The sequence below is a fragment of the Rattus norvegicus genome, chromosome 3 (genome assembly GCF_021556685.1).
Source record: "Rattus norvegicus strain SHRSP/BbbUtx chromosome 3, alternate assembly SHRSP_T2T, whole genome shotgun sequence".
NCBI lineage: Eukaryota > Metazoa > Chordata > Mammalia > Rodentia > Muridae > Rattus > Rattus norvegicus.
In genome coordinates, this window is record NC_141536.1 from 62006991 (window position 1) to 62027379 (window position 20389).

The 20389-nt window shown below is 40.0% G+C and overlaps 1 protein-coding gene across 14 annotated transcripts in view; it reads right to left on the bottom strand.

Moving 5' to 3' along the window:
- Cwc22 (CWC22 spliceosome associated protein) overlaps positions 1-20389 on the bottom strand; it is a 49007-nt gene that overhangs the window by 16895 nt on the left and 11723 nt on the right. For 7 of the 14 annotated variants that reach the window (XR_015683165.1, XR_015683164.1, XR_015683166.1 and 4 more), the window contains exons 3-13: positions 18415-18482; positions 17296-17406; positions 15132-15377; positions 13180-13308; positions 10409-10577; positions 10072-10125; positions 7092-7227; positions 6667-6873; positions 6520-6582; positions 2811-2918; positions 1343-1424 (exon numbers count right to left, since the gene is read on the bottom strand). Coding sequence is in view for 10 of the 14 variants with exons in the window: in XM_087653143.1 (XP_087509269.1) it covers positions 1343-1424; positions 2811-2918; positions 6520-6582; positions 6667-6873; positions 7092-7227; positions 10072-10125; positions 10409-10577; positions 13180-13308; positions 15132-15377; positions 17296-17406; positions 18415-18482 (1373 nt within the window). In the remaining 4 variants the exon portion in view is untranslated. Of the gene's footprint in view, positions 1-1342; positions 1425-2810; positions 2919-6519; positions 6583-6666; positions 6874-7091; positions 7228-8539; positions 8564-10071; positions 10126-10408; positions 10578-13175; positions 13309-15131; positions 15378-17295; positions 17407-18414; positions 18486-20389 lie in introns of those variants that run through there. The other 7 variants (XR_015683163.1, XM_087653142.1, XM_087653138.1 and 4 more) reach the window with 3 other exon arrangements.

Genomic DNA, 20389 nt, shown 5'->3' on the forward strand with positions numbered 1-20389 from the left:
AAAAGTTAATCCTCTTCTGCTTTTGGTGAGCAATGACAGCATTTCATTGTCTAGATATCTGATAAGGAGCATTTTTATGAGATCTTATCAGCAGAGAGTCTCGTTTCTAAGTCCTGCAAAGAGTATCTACTGATCACTTGTACCTTTCTTGTAGTATGTGTGGGTTTTTAAGTCTAGCATCCACTGTCACAGATAACTGCATGGGCTGGTAGTCTTTAACACAGCCATGTAAGGTCTATAGGCACAACGACAAGGAAGGGCTGGCTATGTCTAAGAGCGGCTGCCATTAGTGTCTTGGTGCTTTTGCTTTTGGTAATTCTGGGAATCAGAGATTAGCAAAATGAAGGCAACTTAAACAAGGGTTTCTTCCAGACAGTTACTCAGAGCTGCACTGAAAGTCTTCCCAGTCAGTGCCGACACAGCATTAGAGTGATCTGCTTCTGAGGACTAAGGTGGATGTCTGAAAAGGACACCAGACGTGTCAAACTAAAATCGTTCTCAACTTCTGGTTGTACAGAAAAACTGGTAGTTTCTACATGCAAAAGACAAAGGTCTAGGTCAAGAGAGACAAAGCATCTTTCTAATCAGTATTCTGCTGTTTAGTGTTCCTCTATTTTAAGTTTTTAGACAATGAAAACAAGATGACTCTTACTTATGATTTGTTATTGCTATGACATCATCCTGCTCAATGGAAACACAGAATCTACCAACAACCAAAACCGAGAAAACAGCCCTCCTCCTGTGTGAAATGTAAACACGTAAATCAATAGGCTGACTCATATGCAAAATGACAGATGGATTAAGCATCTACAGATCTTGTGCACTTCTCTTCAAATCAAGCACATAGGTTTCAAAGGAAAGAGATTTAATTTCATGATATCCTGGAATTTCTTAATACTACTTCACGAGGTAATCAAAACTTTACAAAGTGTAACTCCCAATTCCATTTCCACTTGCATTTGCATAGTAATCTTGCTTCTCAACTTAGAACCAGGATTAAAAATCACATTCATAAAAGAAACAATTTTCATTAACAAATACTGTGATAGCTTTTAATATAGAGTTGGTCATTTTTAAGGTTTAACTACAGGAAATGACCCACTAAGAAGAAAACAGCTCCTATTCAGGTAGCACAATTCGGACTTCTAAGTAAGTAAAGACACATTACTTTCTAAGGGCAGAACAGATGTGCTGGGACCTCTGAGCTCTGGTAAAGGAGAGGGCAGAGCAAGCACTGTGGAAGTGTTGAAATGATGTCTAATCGTCTGTCATTAGACTCTAAACTGTACAAATAATCCTGCTTACCCATCTCTTACCCAAAATAAAAAGTAAAAGATCTTACCTTGACTGAATAGCAAGATATATTGTACGGCGAAACGAGACTAGGTTGATTTCTGTTTTATCATGAATAGTTACTTTCTGTCCTGAAATAAATTAAACATAACAATTATAAAAATACAAGTTTATTCTATGACCACATTCCACAAATAGACCGTTGTTTGTAAGTCAGTATCTATAGGATTAATGGAGTCACTGTAGGTCTTCTGCCGTACCATTTTGTTGGATCAGAGTCCACAACAACACCAAAAAAATTGTCTCTATATTACAAACTCATTCATAGACATCATAGAAGGTGCTGTTTGACCAGTTGGGAACATTTTTTGAGCAAATCTTTATCCAGTTGTTACTTTATATGTAGATGGTTCTAGAATACTGACTACTCATCCCATTACTCCCATGTTCTTATTATGCAGGGCTAAAAAGCACAACTGGATGCCCTTGAGAAAGGGCTATTTTCAGAGTGCCTGGATGGACAGCAAAGAAATCAAACCAACTACTTAAATAAAAATTTATTGACAATAAATAATTTTATACATTAAAAAAGAACCCTTAAAAAAAAAAGAAAAAAAAAGGTGTTGTTTGATGCTGATGCTCCATAGAATATTATTTCTAGAGTCATTAGCAATTTTGATTAAGTAGATGACCTGGATGGACTGAAATTCAGTTTAACAGAACAATGGGTTTTGGCATGTTGACTCTGTCCAACGTGTGGATGTGTACAAAATCTGTTAATTGACATAAGGAAATTTGTCTTATACATAATTATTAGTATCTTAAATAGTACTCCCATATAAGACAAAGAAATTCTAAAGGGAAATGTACATAGAAATTTAGGTGACTTATTAAAAACAAAAGTGGAGAAATCCAATCTATTTTTTTTATAAAATGTACAGAACAATCTAACTGTAAGACATACATTACCCTAAAAAAAGATATACTTTTAATATTTCCAGATGTATAATTCATGTAAGCAATGCCTGATTTAAGTGTGCTGCTATGCTACTGATGATATTCAACCAAAGGTTGAGCTTGTTTTTCTGTGATGTAATCAGAGCCCAAGAAGAAGAACATGAACCTATTTCTGTACAAATGTAGCTGTTGGCCTCCCTACTCTATTTTGCCAAAATGAACAGCAAATATCTAGTCACTCACATCTGTCACACACTTGCCAAGGTTAATAAATCACACACCCTCAACATGAATGCACCTTTAGAACTGAAAGTCTAAAATATTGAATTAAAGCTATGTTCTTAGGAAAAACTGAATGTCCGTGTTTAGTACTTTAGGGACTGGTGTCCTACTGTGGGGGACAGCCTTCTGTCCAAGAAGGTGCTGAAAAGTATCCCTTGTCTTCTCCCACTAAACACCAGGGCATCCTTCACAATCCTTTCTCAGTGAAGGGAGAAAGCCGTTCTCGAGTGGTACCTCAGAATTCACTTCATCCCAGAGTGTTTACGGCCACACTTTACCTCCTTCCTCTTCTTCACCTTCTTCCTCTTCCTCGTCCTCCTCCTCATCTTCACTACTTCCTGCTTCCTGGTCTGTGTTTGAGTCACTGTCTCCTTCATCAAGGATTTCTACAAATCAAAGTAAATTTAAGAAGAAAAAATTACTGAGCAGATACATGTACCTCATTCTGAGAAGTTAATCTCATTTCACTGAATCTAACTTTAACTGTTTACCTGCCAACACACATAACCACACAAATGTCAGGCTATGGCAAGACAACAATTAGAATGACCCGATGTTCAGAAGCTGCGTCATTCCTTACTAGATAAAACATGCTCATGAAACAAGGGAGTGAAAGAAGACAGAAAGGCAAGGGAAAAGACCTGGAGTTTACTGCTAGCATCTCAAAGCTCAAATGCGGTCTTCAGAAAGAGGGCAGTCTACGATGAAAGCTAAAGCCACAGGCATGCAGAGTTAAGAGCGAACATGGAGTAATAGGGGAGGGAATGCACACCATTCTGTATTCACTTTAAATAAGTAGAATGAAAACTGTAAATTTAAACACAATTGTTAAATTGCATATTACAGTCAATTCAAAGTATTTCATGCATAAAACTAAAACAAGTTTAAACATCTTAAACAAAGTTGGTAAAATCGTGACTTTATTATTTCTTAAATAAAACGTCTATTTAGATCTAAATGAACGTACATGAAAGATCACATAAAACCACCTAGGACACGAACAGTGTGAATGACAGAGCGCACAGTCCTATCTTGCCCTGTGGTGCTGCTAGCGCTCACCAGCACTGCACTTTCTCATTTATCGTAGTTTTAACTCACTTTTAGGAACTTCTAATTTCTTCATGTTTTGCAGAGCAGTGTAAATCAGGAGTCACATATTTACTGTTAGCGGAAACGATCCTTTACTAAGACTCTGTACAGAGCTACTACTTCGCCCTTATCTAAGGAATCTTAAAACCATTTCTCACAAATGCAACTCCAGGAAACACCCCAGTGTCTAGCTGATTATGCAACAGAACAGACTTTCAGCAGAAGAAACTATTTAGCATTCAAAAGTAGGAAGGCAGGCACTCCTGCTGCTTTCCCAAATGCTGAAAAACCTAATACACAAGTACACCTGGGTCACTCAGAGGTGCTAATTACCAAAGCTGTGCTCACTTCCTGCTGTGGCCATTTTTTATGCCAGTTCCAGGAGAACATTTTACTAAAGATGAAGGTCAAATGAGCTGTCTGATAGTTTACAGTATCCTCTTTTCTCTCTCCTTTAAAATAATTTTCCCAAAATTCTGTAGGCACTGGCAACTGGATTTCATCAGATGAATAAAATAGGGTTTCAGCGAAGAGTCTATGATTCCCTGGGGGAACCTGAAACCTGTCAGTGGCCGATGAGGTCAACACTACTTTCCTCACAGCTCTAAGCTAACATCTGCTCTCTCACTGAATTGCTAGCTACAGTAACAGACAAGAGCAATAGGGTTAAAATGACTGCAATCTAAGCACAAATCAAGACACCAAAATGGACTGGAAATCAATGCTGCTTTCTGCCACACTTGCAGTAAGGAAACAAAAAAGCCTATTTAAATTATAAATGCCCTAGATGAAGACATAAAATAGACATTTTATTACATCTCATACTTGAACAACAATGTAGCACTTATATTACAGAGAGACTACAGTGTAGTGGGTCCCTAAAACACAAAGCTGGGGTAACCGCCTGAGTTGAAGATAAAGTAGCAACCTTTTTACTTTTATTTGAAAAAAATAGCCAATGTCATCCATAGATGCTGTTAGGTATTCTGCAAGCATTTTCAAATGCAACGAAATGACACTCTCAATTTAAAAGCAGCAACAAACAGTATTTGCCACCATGATACAATTTAAGCTTGTAAGAGTAAATCTAATTTTTACAAAGTATGTATTTATCCTTCAATAGCTTCCCAACACTGGGACAAACTCCTCTGAGGAGACAGGTTGCAACATTAACAAATGTGAGTTTTGATCATGTCCTAACACATTAACTTGATTTTGAGTATGTTCATATTAGTGTGCGTGTACACACACACACACACACACACACACACACACACACCCCACCATCATCATCATCACCACCACCATCACCATTACCATCATCATCATCATCAACGTGAAGCAAGGATGGATGTTCCAAATGAATAACATGTTACAAAGTGAGTCATAGCTTAATGATCTACTGGAAGTGACATATACCAAAGATTTTTACCATTTAACTTAGTATGAAAATTCACTGACACCATTTAAAATTTTGAATGAAATCAATTTTTAAGAACGCACTAAGTTAAATATTGACACTGTATCAAGGAGAAATAACATACTTATCTGCAAAAGCTATCACGATACTTCTCCTTTCTAACTATAGTATCTAAATGAAACCAGAGAATGAGCTGCAGCAGACAGAACACAGGAGAGACTACTCATCTCCTTTAGGCCAGGCACTGAACAGTCCACAAAAATATGTCACCTTCTCCTTACGTTCCTTTGCTTAAATATTATTTTCATAAAAATGTTGCTTATGTTTATATATTTCATTTTATTATTTTTAAATGAGTTAATATGTAAATATTCAAACACCAACGCGCGCACACACACACACACACACACACACACACACACACATTGAAGCTCCACAAAGTCTAATTTTATAGAGTATAAGAAATCTCAAAACCATAGAACTTGAGAACTGCTATAATAAAAAAGCATAATCCATGTACTGGCCAACTGCCTAGATTCTAATGAGATTCCCAAGTTTAAACTAGAGATCATAACAGATAGGTGGGGGTGGGGGTGGGATTTAGGGAAACTATAGGGAAAGAAGTCCAAAAGCAAAGGAAGAATGGGCTTAAGAAACGAAGGCTAAGCAGAAAGGGAACCAGTTCCATTTGCCAACAGAAAGCTTTTAAGAGTGTGAATTAAAGGAGAGAAACTTGTCTATGATATAAGAATTGTAATACACTGTAGAGAAATAGAAGACTTTCAGAAGCCTTCTAACTATAAAGTAGAGAATGAAATGATCGTAATGCACATATGATCATATGTTAGCTGTTCTCAAGTAAAACCACAACCCAGAGTAAGCAAAGCCACAAACCATCACGAGCATACCTGGCCGAGATTATCAGTGGGGAATTCCCAATGCTACCGTTGTCTAAACACCTTCCCGTAGCAATACAAATCATTTCTTCCTCTAGTAACCCAACTTTTCTATCAAACATAATTTGTTCCAGGTCGTCTAACTGGTAATGGCAAAGACAAAACACACCAAGTGTCCCAAGTTACGCTTTACAGCACACTACTGACATCCAAACAGTAACCAGCTCATCAGCAATGAAGTGTGGCAGGTCCACAGAGAATAGCACTCACTTGAGTATCGGCTTGTGGCACTGAGTGTAGGTACAGAAAAAAAGCCTGATAAAAGCTCCTGGTAATACACGAGTACTTCCTAAGACATGGAAAACTTAATAGAAAGCAAAGGGGAAAAGAACTACAGCCTTCAGAATGAACTTTTTGCAGGAGCAAACAATACAAAGAGAGTTAACACGTGAGGAAGGGAAGAGCAGGCTTCACTGGGGCTGAGCTTCTGTCTGGGGATAATCAGTGCCATCAATGTTCCTTTCAATTTAATGAATATGCATTATTTCTACTGATCCAAGCTACTTGTCAAATCTTACATACCTTTTTTAATAACCTTGTACTTCTCTTCATTCTCCATAAAATTAGGATCCATCTTGAAAACATCTTAAAAATAAATAGGAAGTTAGGTGTTTATTTTCTACATTGACATGCTGGTGCCCCGCTGTTGCTTCCCATACCCAGGCTTACTAAGAACATCTTCTGGATTGTAGTCATCCTCCAAGGGGAGCATGTGTGTAAACTGATCATCCTCTTCCACTAAGTCAAGTCCTTCCAGAATAACAGGGTGGTCCTTGAATCCATCCTTCCGTACAGCAAACATCACTTCAATCATGTACTGGACTCTTTTGTCAATCTCGGACTCATGCAGAATGTTTCGCAGGCGTTCAAAGATTGCTGAAGTTAAAAGGAAGGAAAAGACAATAAAAAACCATCACTCTTAATACTAGAGTAAGAACTGGTAAGAATACACAGCCAGGCATGATGGTGCACACTTTTATTCCCAGCACTCAGGGGGCAGAAGCAGGTAGATCTAAGTTCAAAGCCAGCCTGGTCTACACAGAGAAACCTCATGGGGGACAGAAAAGAAATACAAACCAAGAATATACACTTACCATTGATTCCCCTTGGTGACACCTGGGTTAATTTGAGACCACACTCCTTGAGGAAGCCGATAGCTACTTCAACACTGTCATCGGTTGGTCTCTCTAGCAGCAAAGTGAGCATCTCCAGGCACAGAACCTCATGTGCCTTAACAGAATGCAGACAGGGGAGAGACAAGATGGTTTTACGCTATTAATGTACTACTGACAAGCTTCTGAACACAAATCCGTGCTCTACAATGATCATAATGCACATATTAATTGTTTTTCTATAAATTTCATCATGTAACTATTAAATTTTTATAGATCATTTCTTTAATTCACAATACTGAACAGAAAGAAGTATCTGGTTCATGATTACATGTAGACTCATTTTAACTTATGTATAAGAATTTGGCTCTCTTGGGACTGAAGTTACAGATGGTTATGAGTGCTGGGAATAGAACTCAGGTCCTCCCAAAGAGCCAGCGCTCTAAGCCACTGAGCCACCTCTCAAGCTTCTGTTCTTTATCCTTTACATGGTGGCAACATTTTATATCTGCTCTGCAATTCAATTTACTATGTAATTCTACTAAATAGTAAATAGCCCAAAGCTATACAAACATCAAACCATAAAATATTTTAAAGATTACTGATGCTGAACTGTGAATATTTCTTTTTTATCTACTTATTTATTCCATTTTGGATGGCAGTACTAGGAAATAGTTCAGGGCCTCATGCATGCCAGTAAAGCACATTACCACTGAGCTAGAGTCCTGGCCTAGTTCCTTTTCACAGTTCAAACTATTTACCTGGTCCATATTTTAAAGTTAACACTATGAACTGCCTTGTAGAATGAGAGTGAAAGTGTACTAAGGACTGACTGCTCTGAGAGGATGAACCATAGCTCATTCCGTCATCCATAGATCTTTATAATCAAGGTACTTAGCAATCTGAACCCGAATTCTAGAGAACATCTTTACATTGGGTCCAATTAGAAACATATTAATTTTTGAGAGGAGTATACAGGGAGGAATGGTGTTAGTCATACATCATTGTAAAAGAAATCCCTACATCTAATTGAGAAGGTGAAATGGTTAATATTTTAACTATTAGGTGCTAATGACAAAAATCTCTGGTAAACTAGTAAAATTTTAAAACCAGAAATACATATTTGCTGTTATAGAAAGGTTGTCTGTTTCCCGCTCTTAAGTAACCAACTATTATAATCCCATGGCAACTAATTAGGTTAAAATGTAAAAGATTTCCAAGAACAGACACTGGGAAGACTTTAGTGTTACAGTGAGCATCATAGTAAGCGTGATGGCAGACGGGAGAGTCTCTGACATGAACAGGGGCAGTTTTACTTCCAAGGAGGAGTAGAAGGCAAATACTCCACAGAATAGAGGATGAATGCGGAAATTAAAATCAAACGAATGACATTATATGCACTCAAAATAGATCAAAATTATTCCACCTACTGTGTTTCACAATATGTATCTGCAGGCGAAGGTTATGATGGTCTTGGGAACAAACACTTGATAAGCACTTAGAATAAGAGGAGGATGACATAAAGCTACATGGGTTTTAAACATGCCAATCACTTAACCTCTGTTTCATAAGGTGGGCCTAAATATAAATGACTACAACACTAAGATGACTTTTTTCTTTGTCAAATTTTTTAACAGTGATTATCATTTTCAATTAAGTTTAATGTAGTTTTTGTTGCATGTACACATAATGAAGACTAAGCAAAACCTAACAAAATTATATAAAAATGAATCTACCTCAATTCTTTATCTCTAAAAATTAATGAAATGGAACCATTATAAAAATTCCCGGGCTGGAGAGATGGCTCAGCGGTTAAGAGCACTGACTGCTCTTCCAGAGGTCCTGAGTTCAATTCCCAGCAACCGAATGGTGGCTCACAACCAACTGTAATGAGATCTGACGCCCTCTTCTGGCGTACTTATATAGACAGTGTACTTATATAGAATAAATCAATAAACCTTTTGGGGTTGGGGATTTGGCTCAGTGGTAGAGCGCTTGCCTAGCAAGCGCAAGGCCCTGGGTTCGGTCCCCAGCTCTGAAAAAAAAAAAAAAAAAAAAAGAATAGAAAAAAAAATTCCCTATATGCTATATTTAGGGAATGCATAGGTAACTTTGAAACAAATTAACGGGGGCTGAGGATGTAGCTTGGTTGGCAGAATGCTTGCCTAGCATGCAGGAAGCCTGGGATTGATCCTCAATACAGCATAAACTGGACAGAGTGGTGCAGGGCTACAATCCAAACACTTAGAACGCAGAGGCAGGAGGATCAGAATTTCAAGGTCATCCTTGACATCACAGTGAGCTTACAGCCACCCTGGAGATAAAGAAGGGAAGGAGGGAGGGAAGGGGGAAGGAGGGAAGGAAAACAAAACCCATTTTGCTGATGAGATGATGGGGAGGGATGAGCATCAGTGGGCCCTGAACCATGTGTTCACATGGTTAGGCTGAGCACGGCAGTTGGTGCCATGCCACAGGACACATACCCACGGAGAAGTCAATGTAACATTTAGTAAGTAACAAAAACAGTGAACAAGTGAATAACAAAACACTAAAAGATATGCATGACTACTGATGGAGCTGTTATCACTGTTTAATGATTTACTTTTTATTTCATGTGCTTTGGTATCTTGCCTGTGTGTATATCTGTATAAGGGTGTTGGATCCCTTGGAATTGGAGTTACAGACAGTTGTGAGCTGCCATGCAGGTGCTGGGAACTGAACTCAGGTCCTCTGAAAGAGCAGCCAGTGCTCTTAAGTGGCTCAGTGAGCACACACAGTATCGAGCCTCCTCAGTCTAACAAAACACCTTGTAGCACACAGATTTTCTCTATATAAGAATATTAGGTGCACTTAAAACAAGTGAAATCTCAGCCAAGATGATCAAACAGTGACAAAGGGAAATGGCGTCAAGACCGTGGTCTTGGCCACTGAGTTTGATGAGGCTTTAAGGATAATTACTTACCACATTTTGGTTAATAAGATGTGCCACAAATTTTGAAGCAGTCAGGCAAAGTTGCTGAAAAAGCAAAGTAAAGACAGTTACCCCATCAGCTATCATAGTTTTCCTGTATCAATAAAAGCTATAGTGGATTACCATGGTCTCTAACATGTAGAATCATTCTCATTCAGGAATAGCAACATGAAGTAGCTACGAAAGCTGAAAGTCATCAGCTTGGCGGCCAGAGGAACTGGAGCTGCATGAGCGGTTTACACGTGAAGTCAGCGCACTTCCTCTCATTGATGCTGGCTTACTGGAATAACCCCACGCAACAGGCTACTTACAAGCCACTCGTACACACCTTATCGTTCCTTCGGTATCCTTTCCGAAAATTGAGAATTAGTCTCTTGAGGATCAGTTCTCCAATCTGTGGGAACTTTGAGTTGATTATCGCCACCAAAGCTGCATAAACATGAGTGAAAATGGGAGAAGCGCTCTGTGCTTGCAGAACAGATCTGGACAGCAATCCTCTATGCAAAACACAGCAAAAGTCAACAGTCAGACAAGCTGTTTAGAAAAGTAGGCAAGCTCAAGAGAACTATGTTCTAATCATGACTAGAAGAAGCCCATTCAAAAGTAAATCTTCACTGTTTTCTAGGAAAAGAGTTCATCTTGGTAATAATCCATTTTAAAAAATGCTTTTATGAAAATAAAATTGTGCTTTTTTTTGTAAAATAAAACGAGGATAATTTTTTTTCCAAAAACTTCTCTCTAATCAAAGTTACTGTTTTTCTATTCACATTTCATCTAATCAGACTTAAAGGATCGGGGCAGGGAAAAACATGATTGAAATATACTGTATGAAAAAAATTTAAATAAACCAAAACCAAAATATAGTGGCTTAAAAACAAAGTTGCTTGAGAGTGTAAAATTGACACAGCGTAAAGTTTCTGCCATGGTCCGCCACTTATAGACAGTAACTGCTGGGACACAGCTCTGGTCTGTTTCCTTCTGCTGCTGTAGGTTTAGAGGACAAAGGTAAGGGCATGACGATCTAAGATGAAGCGAAAGGCAACACAGTGGTAGAGGCACCTTGAGCTGTGCCTTTATGTGCATGGGTGAGAGAGAGAGAGATACAGCAAGCTACATTATTCCAAGCAATACAGAGACAACTCCTGAGCTGCAGGAAGAGAGAAGGAAGTGAACCTAGATTAAGGCGGAAGCCAGCCAGGCTGCGTGTCGCCTCTGCCTGCCTGGCCTGTTTCCCAGGTGAAGGGGACAGAGTTCTGCCATCTCCAAGGACAGTGGAGGCTCTTGGCCAACCTTCTGTTCCCCAACAACATGCTGCCCTGAGCTTAATCCTCAATGATTACAATCAAGGTAATGCGAAATCACACAAGAAGACAGCACTCAGATTTAAAGCTAAGAGAGATGTGTATTTATTCCCACTTTTGTTGTTCTTTAAAACAAGTAAGAAAAAAAAAAAACACCAATTGCTTGAATTCAAGTAAGAAATGATGATTCCCTTCATTTTCCTTCAAATGTCTTGTTTATCTTCCCCAGCCATCTCTCCTCCTCTCACTCTGCTTTGATTAGAATGTGAACTGGAATAAAAGACCAAATAACAAACCTAAAGGTAACACTGTCTTGGCAGAGAGGTGGGAGCTCTGCCTCCAGGATCAGGAACAAGCTATGTGGCTTGCCGTACTTCTCAGATTCAATGTAACACCCACCAAAATCCTAGTGGCATGTTTCAGAAGAAAAGCTCTTAAAATTAACATAGAATATAAAAAATACAAATAGCCAAAAAAATCTTCAGGAAAAGAAGAAAAAGCAAGAGGCACCTTTTACTTGATTTAAAACCTACTACTCCACAAAGCTACAGTAATCAAAACAGCATGGTACTGCCACAAAACTTAACAGAAACCAACAGAGAACAGAACAAAACACCTAGAGATAAATTCATACATTTTTATTTAATTGTATTTTGACATAAAGGCAGTGTGTTCCAGAGTGGTAGGAAAGCAGACAGTAACATGCAGAAGAGTAAGAGCATGCTTTAGTCTTGTGCCTCACACAAAGCAACCTAAACTGATCAATGAACAGAGTCCGTCCAACTTCTAGGAGGGAGGCTCCATGATATTTGCCTGGATGGATAAATTTTTAGACAGAACTCCCAAACCAAAAGTAACCCAAGAAAACTTGACAAACGAGACTGCATTGATCTAAAAGGCTTCTGAACAGTGCTAGAAACCATCAATGAAGTCAAGAGACAAATACAGAATGGAGGAAAGGATCTGCAGACCATTTATCTGGTAAGGAGCTAATATCCAAAATATCTGCCAAAAGTAATACAAATAATAAAAGTAATAAAAGTAATACAACCCACTTTTGAAAATTGGCAAAACATCTAAATGGACATTTCAAGACAATACGGAGAAGCTGCCATGAAGCATCACCCATCAGACCAATACAGAGTAAAGCCACCATGTGTTATCTCATACCTGTAAATGGCTGCCGTAAAAGTAACCAAAGGAAGTGTTTCCCAGGAGGCTGAGAACAGGGAACACGGAACACACACGGACTGTGACTAGGAATGCACAGCACTGCAGACGGTAGGGAAAACACTAAGACTCGGAGCTACACACACACCTACAGCATTATCCACAGAGCCAAACAGACTGCCAGGCCAATGATAGACAACGGAATGCCACTCAGCATTAAAGAAGAAATCCCGACACTCGTGACAACACAGAAAGTACACATCAAAGTATCACTTTGCTAATAAAAAATGTGTAAAGATTTTATGTCAACTAAAAAAATTAAAGTGTTTTGAAATAGCATATTTTAATAATATGCCTCATGGATTTAAATTATTGGAGATATTTAGTAAATGTCTGTGCAAAACTATGGCATGATAGCAAATCTCAGAAAGCATTGGTTTATTAACCTTGAACAATATGGTTAACTTATCTAACAGCCTACATTTTAAAAAAAAAAAACTGCATTTCCAATAAACATTCACAAATACCTTTAAATGAAGTAGCATAACGAATCAGCGCTCATTGTTCACAGAGATGGCACGTTTCTTTACAAAAGTCTTATGAGCTATACAGGGTAATGGTTACTTACCTCCCTCTAACGATGTTCTCTTGAAGGAGCTCTTGGATAATGATGCTTATATTTGAGATGTTGACCTTGTTGATGAGACCATTGATGGATTTCTTCAGAGCCTCCCAGCTCATCCTCTGGTATGCTAAGCTAAAAATTACCAAAAGAAGGGACAGTCAGGTGGAACCTCGGAACCGAGACCCCGAGCGTTTGAAAGGCCTGCTGTTAATGCAGCTGTCCTGCAGCTGCACTGCTGAGGGCCGCACGGCTGTGCTGCCCTTAACTACATTTGGTCATTTCAGCCTCACTTGGATATTTTACACTTAACTTGATAGTGCCCTTGATAAGGTCTTTTAAAGCTCTTTAAAATCTATGATTTTTATAATTATTTCTCTGTAGGAAACCAAAGCCTTTTCCTCTATATGCTTCTTTTGAAGTCTAGTGAAATTAGCAGGCTTCCTGAAATGCATATAATACAAAAGGTTACAACAGATCTTGAGATAGTCGTCAACGCACACAAAAAAGAACAGGCTGATACAGTGTGCTCTGAGCATCTTCAGACAGAAAATAAAAGAAGTGGGAGGAAGCCAAGTATCAATTTGAATTCCAAGTAATATAATATGGCCACATTACGCAGTATCCATAACACACTATTTGGCGTTATATACCAGTTACACTTCCAGTAGAAATGCTAAACTTTAGGTAGGGATTAATAAAAGTAAAACGCACTTTTCCCAACCCAAACTCTTGCGCCGACTGCCTGAATTTCATGTAGGGAGCTACAGAAAGCTGGCGTGCCACGGCCCCTGCAGAAAGCAGCAGTGAGGTCAGTGCTGCCGGGTATTGGGTCACTGATACCCAGTCATTAGGTCATTGCTAAGAACTGCCACAAACAATGGGGAGGATGAGAGGCACTGACTGACTTGCAATTGATATTTTGTTGTTCCTTCAAAATTCTCTATCAATCAAACTCTTTGCCTCTTATTGTCCACACCTATGGCAAAAGTGAATCAATGCCCCACTCCACACACTTTACTAAGTCCCTGTCTCTAGAGAATCAGATCTGTGACTTAGTAACTAACCTAGCCAGTAAGATATTGCTCATGCATAATCATGACCACCTAGAAAACTGGAAGATAAGCACAACGACTTTTCCCAGCTCTGGAGCTGTCACTCCACGAAGAAAAACCTAGCCTCCTCTTGCATTTCTACTGTACTTTCTGCCCATGGACAGACCTCCACTATGTATGAATTTTCCCCTAGAACTGTTTAAAGTTGCATATATTGCTAACTCTCCCCTGCCTACTGTACCAAAGATGCAATAATTCATATTAACACTTTTCTTCACCATTGAAAAAGACGCTTTGCACTGACTCTTCTGTGCTGCCTTTGTGACCATAGACCTAGGCGATGAAGCTGGCACTGATGGAGGTTATCCCACTCTCTCCTGTGTGACATTTCAACTACACCAGCTCTGACACACACACAGAAACACCAGGTCCCAACTTCAATCCTCAAGTCCATGTAAAAAGTGCCTGGCGTAGTGCAGCACGCTAGTAGCAGAGATGAGACAGGTGTGTCCCTGCGGCTTGCTGGCCTGCCAGCCTGACCCAGTTGGCATGCTTCAGACCACTGAGAGACCCAGTCTCAAAAAGAAAAAGAAATAAATGACGGTGCCTCAAAGCTATCCTCTGGCTTTCAAACACACTATGTGTGGAGACACAACTATGTAGGAGCACACGAGCACACACACACACACACACACACACACACACACACACACAGGGAAACATGAGACAAGTTATGAGCTAATATCACAACAAGCAGTATACAGTTCTGCAGTAAGAAAGACAAGAGGCCTACATCTCTATCGTGGTAAACTAAGTGCACTCTCACCACCCAAAGCTAATGACTTACTCTCTCCTTGTTCAGTGAGGCCACCTTTGCTCTGGGGATGCGGTACATCCGCTTACCTGTTTTTATCCGTGATCTGCTCCTGCATCATCCTGAGCTTTGCAGGAGGGATATACGCTCCCCCAGTGCGGGTGAGCAGCGGGTCCTGCTCATCCTTCTTCTTCTTCGATGTCGGTTCTTCCTGAGTAGAACTCTGGCTCACTCCTCGGTCTGGGCTCCTCCTTTCCGGAGACGGGGATTTCCGGGACCGTTTCCGATGGTCTGCGTCTCTCTCTCTCTCTCTGCGTTTCTCTCGGTCCCTGCTTCTATACAATGGGGTTGGGGAGAAAGCATACACTCATCCTTACAGGGAGGTGCACAGAGAAAGAGCGAGGCTGTAAGAGACGGAGGCTGCAGGAAATACTTCCAGAGAGGATGCCTTCCTCCTGGGCTGAGGCCTTAAACAGACTTCAGCGTGATGCAAGCTGGTGAGGGGCAATGACACTCCTTACCCAGGAGGGCCACGTGCTGCAGAACTGAGCAGGGGCATCAGGACCAGACGACACCATCAAGAGTGATGACGAATCTAGCATGGTAGCAGCAGCTGAATCAAAATGACCTCAGAGAGCCAACCGATACCCATTAAATGTCACACTAGAGACGGAGGGAAACAGCTTCAAGTAGGCAAGAGTGTGGCGTGAAAACCAACACAAAGTGGTCTGTGGTAGATCTCGAGAATTGTACAGAGCAGAAATAAGATTTTATTTTTAAAATGTTACATTTAAATGTAAATGTATTATAAAATCCTAAGAGTTGAAATTTGAAAGAGTTGTTGTTCTTATGAGAAGTTTCAGGGGGCCCTGGTTATTGAGGCCCTTATAGATGAGGTGGAAAGACCCATTTTCTAGTTACAGTTCCTCTTTCCTTAACACCTTTTAAAACTTGGCTTTGTATTTTCTCTAAAAGCATAAGGAACTTAGAAAATATTTCACTCTTTCCTCAGAGAAGAGTTTGTTCACTTAACTTTTAAAAACTACACTTGAAAATATTTCAAATATAACCCCCAACTGGTCAGCAAGAGGGATGGTGCACACCCTAGCTGGTGTGCGTGCCACATGCTCCTGCGGGCGGCTGTAGCTGACAGAAGCTGGAGAGCCCGGCTGACGCGGTCACTTCCCTACAGTAACCTGCCTCACTCTCGCTGTGCAGATGCAACCCAAACAGAGACACTCACGAAATACTTCTCAACTATTCACTTAAAAAAAAAAGATTAATTAATTAATTAATGTATGTGAGTACACTTACGAATGTACGTTAAGAGCAACCAGTGCTCTTAACTGATGAGCCATCTCTCCAGCCCTCAACTTTATTTTGAAGAAACTAGAGACCTAGTCTGCTTGCTTCACAGTATGACTGAGGGCCTCATGAGACCTTATACTCCCACACTGGACCAAACGTAAGGAGTTATACTGAAGTAACACAGGCAGGGGCTACAAAACCTGTGGGCTTTGAAGTTGAAATTTAGATTAAGAAGGAGCATCAATTATAAACCAGAAAATTGTTGACTGGAGGAACAGGGTAGCCAAGTTTTCCAAGACTCAAATAAAAGTCATTTATTGGGGATGGGGTGGGGGGGGCAGTCCTACAAATTAGGAATTTCATTCTCACTCAGTATTCCTCTGCCACATTACAGAAAGACTGCGCTTTTCCTTTAGTGTGGCTCCTAAGTAAAATCACAGGATGCAATCCATGCTGCAGTACAACACAAGACAACACCTCGGCCGAGGTCAGTCAGATCTGGGCTTGACACTGTTATGTTTCAAAACTACAAATTACTAAGCACGTTTCGCCCTGAGTTTCTCAGTCTTAAACCGGCAGCACCTACTGTACGTATCCATTGTCTTAAGAGTTAACTCACATGAAGCCCCTGGCCCCTAAACGCATGCGATCAGCAGCAGTTGCTTGCTTTAATCTTTGCTTTCACTATTCAGGTAAAGACAATGTGGGCTGGGGATTAGCCTGCTCAGCAGAGTAACTGTAACATGAACAAAGCCCAGGTTTAGATCCTCGCCACCACGCACTGGGCAGGACAGCGCACGCTGCAGTCCCAGAGCTCAGAAGGAAGAGAAGTTCAAGGTCATTCTCGGCCATTGCAGTGCAGATCAGCACAGGACATGTTAGACCCAGTCTCCAAGAGAAAGCTCACCAGGCACTATGGAAAAGAATGCCGCTCTTCTCACGTACCGTGATTCCATGCTGTCATCGTAAGAGTATCCTCTTCTGGATCGCTCATAGTCTGACCGGCTGTAATCAGAATAGTCTCTATCCCGGGGGGACCGGTCTTGCTCTGTATATCTAACACAGAAGAAAACCCAAGTTGTACCTTGAGAACAACTCTGTTATACTTGGAAAGTACAAGTACCATTGTAAATGCCAAGTGGCTTTACAACGGTACAACATCCCAATGAACTATTTTAACCAATGGCTCATTGTCCTGCAAAACAACTCCTGGAATTAACCAAATTTACTCATCCTGATCCACACTGCCCTTAGTAAAGGTATAAATCTAGAAATTATATATAATGGACAGGAAGAGGTTATTTTACAGATACTCTAAACATTATAATCATTAGATATTATTCTGAAAACTGCAGTACTGAAAACATTGAGGAAATAAGGATGGATCCCATATTAATCTATTGTTTGACGCTTAAAACTCAATAAAATCAGAGAACACTAAGGGAAGTTAAATATATAACCTACATGGTACTATACTTTGTGTTTCATATACATATCTATAATTACCTTGCCCTTGTGTGTCTGGGATTGTCATAGAGTAGGTGACTGGTAAAGGTGGCAGCAGTCACAAACCAAGGTCCTAAAGCAAAGGTCCTAAGAGCTATCTGCAGGCGGACTAGGACTAAAGTGCACAAGGCATAGAGCGTCTCCCTTAGGACTGTTTTAGTGACTCTCACGGGGTAAATGATACAGCTGTAGTACTACTTTTAGATTTCTTATTTCAATATAATTATGCTATAATATAAATAAAAATTAAATATAAAAGGCTGTGTGATATATAAGCAAGCTATAACAGCAAAGCAGTACTTCCATGACCACCCTAAAATTAAGAATCAAAGAATCTGGGTGGTGACACAGGACATTAATCCCAGCACTAAGGAGGCAGAGGCAGGCAGATCTATGTTCAAGACTAGACTAGTCTACAGAGCAAGATTCAGGACAGCCAGAGTTACAAAGAGGGACTGCCTCAAAAAACAAAACAACAACAACAATAAAAGCCAAAAAAACAAACCAAATCAAAAAACAAACAATTTGATAGACATATGAAATTCACAGGACAAGTACCTGTCTTCTGGGGAGGAGCTCCTCCGGTGGTATGAATTGTGGCTCTCCCTTCTGTCGTGACCAGAGGACTGCTTCCAAAGTGGGTAAAAAAAGAAAAGGAGGAATGTTTCAAGATTGGTTATGTTAAAATATATATGCAATGACATGTATCTAAGCAAATTAATAGTACCTTATAAATTACTTAAAGATTTTCTTTGTGACCTAGACAGCTATAGGCTTACCTGAATTGCATCAGGCCCTGTCTCAAGAGATTGATATATATATACATATCTTAGATTTCACCAAAACACAGTAGGGGACTGAGGAGATGAATAGAGGCATAGAAATAATAATTGCACATGCCTGCAGCCTGAGTTCAATCCTTAGGGCCCATATGAGAACTGGAAGCAGTAGTGATAGCCATCTGTAGTTCTCTGCACTATGCTCTGTGGGGGGTGGAGACTTAAGTGGCCAGAAGTTACCATAGGCAGCACAGTGGCACAGTCAACAAGAGGAGGCATTTCCCTTCCTCCCTCTCCTTCAAACACGACCAACAATTCTTAAAACAAATAAACACAATGAAGCAAAATTGTTTAGTATGTGTGATACGGGCTTTTATAAAAGTTTACACCAAAACCCTAACCCAGCACTGAAGTGACAACCCACTGCAGAACATCTGTGCGGCCTGCCTGAGGGTTCCACGCCCCGAGACATTTCTAAGTCAAAGATTCAACAGTTAATATAAAATATGGTTACTGACTAATTATCATGAGCTACAATTTTCCCTGTGTAGTCATCCAGAGGGGCAAAAAATACAAGAACAGAGGAACTGAAGATCTTCACACTAGGCGTACTTGTTTATTGTAGCGATTTTATACAGATTTGTGTATTAACCACAGTAGCCCATGTATGTGAGAGTGAGACAGAGTCAGACACAGGGGAGACAGATAACGTTACAATTACCCTATCCACATTTTCTTTTATAAGCGAGGCAATTATTTTGACTACATTAGGAAGACAGCCTCAATTCTGTGCTAATGATTTTTAACACATCTCCGCAACAGCTGCTGTGAACAAGAGGGAGAAGCCAAAAACACACAAGTCGTGAATCAGAAGGATTATGTAAATACAATCGAGTAACAAATGACTGGCACTCTGCAGTAATGTTAACAAGAGATCTTCAGGAGGAGCAATCACTGTGGCCCATAGCTCTCAATGGTGATGGTTTGCATGCACTTTGGGTGGGGACAGATCACTAAAATAAAAATATTTGTAGGTATAACCCAAATATTAAGAATATGAATTTCCCTTGTCATAATTTTAGATTAAATCAACACAACTGAAGGAAGTAATACAGTCAAAATTACTTAAAAAAAATTCTCCAAATCTATTAGCAAAATAAAATCAGGTGACATCGTTTAGTCATTCAGTGTAATGACTTACGAGAGCAGAATGGAGAGGTGCGTGGAGCAAGGGCCTGAATCCAGGGGCTCTGAGCACTGCTAGTAGGTCCAGAGAAGTCTCTGGGGAGTGTAGAAAGAATGGCTCCGGCCACACTAGTGAATTGTGAACGGGTAATTCAAATGAAAGATGGAGGAGGACTGAATACAACTGGTCACTGAGTCTGAACGACATGCGGACTAAAGCTACCTATTTCTTGCTTGGTGTGGTGCCACCAAGACCCATAAAGACCATAAGGGACACCACCAAAAAGACTGCAGGAAGATTATAGTAAGAGTTACATGTTTCTCTCCCTTTAGAGGTATCAACCTAAAGATGAATACTTGTATAAAGCTCAAAGACAGTTCTCACGAGTCTCTTTTCTCCTGCTGATACCAGCTTTTACCATTTTGTCAACTACCTAACTGAGCCCTCGATAAATTAACTGTAGACTAATGAATACAAATTCAAAAGCAGCAGATTTCAGACCAGTGTAGGAAAGACTCTACTGACAGGGTTAGTGAGCCCCCGCCAACAGAAACAAGCAACAAGAGGC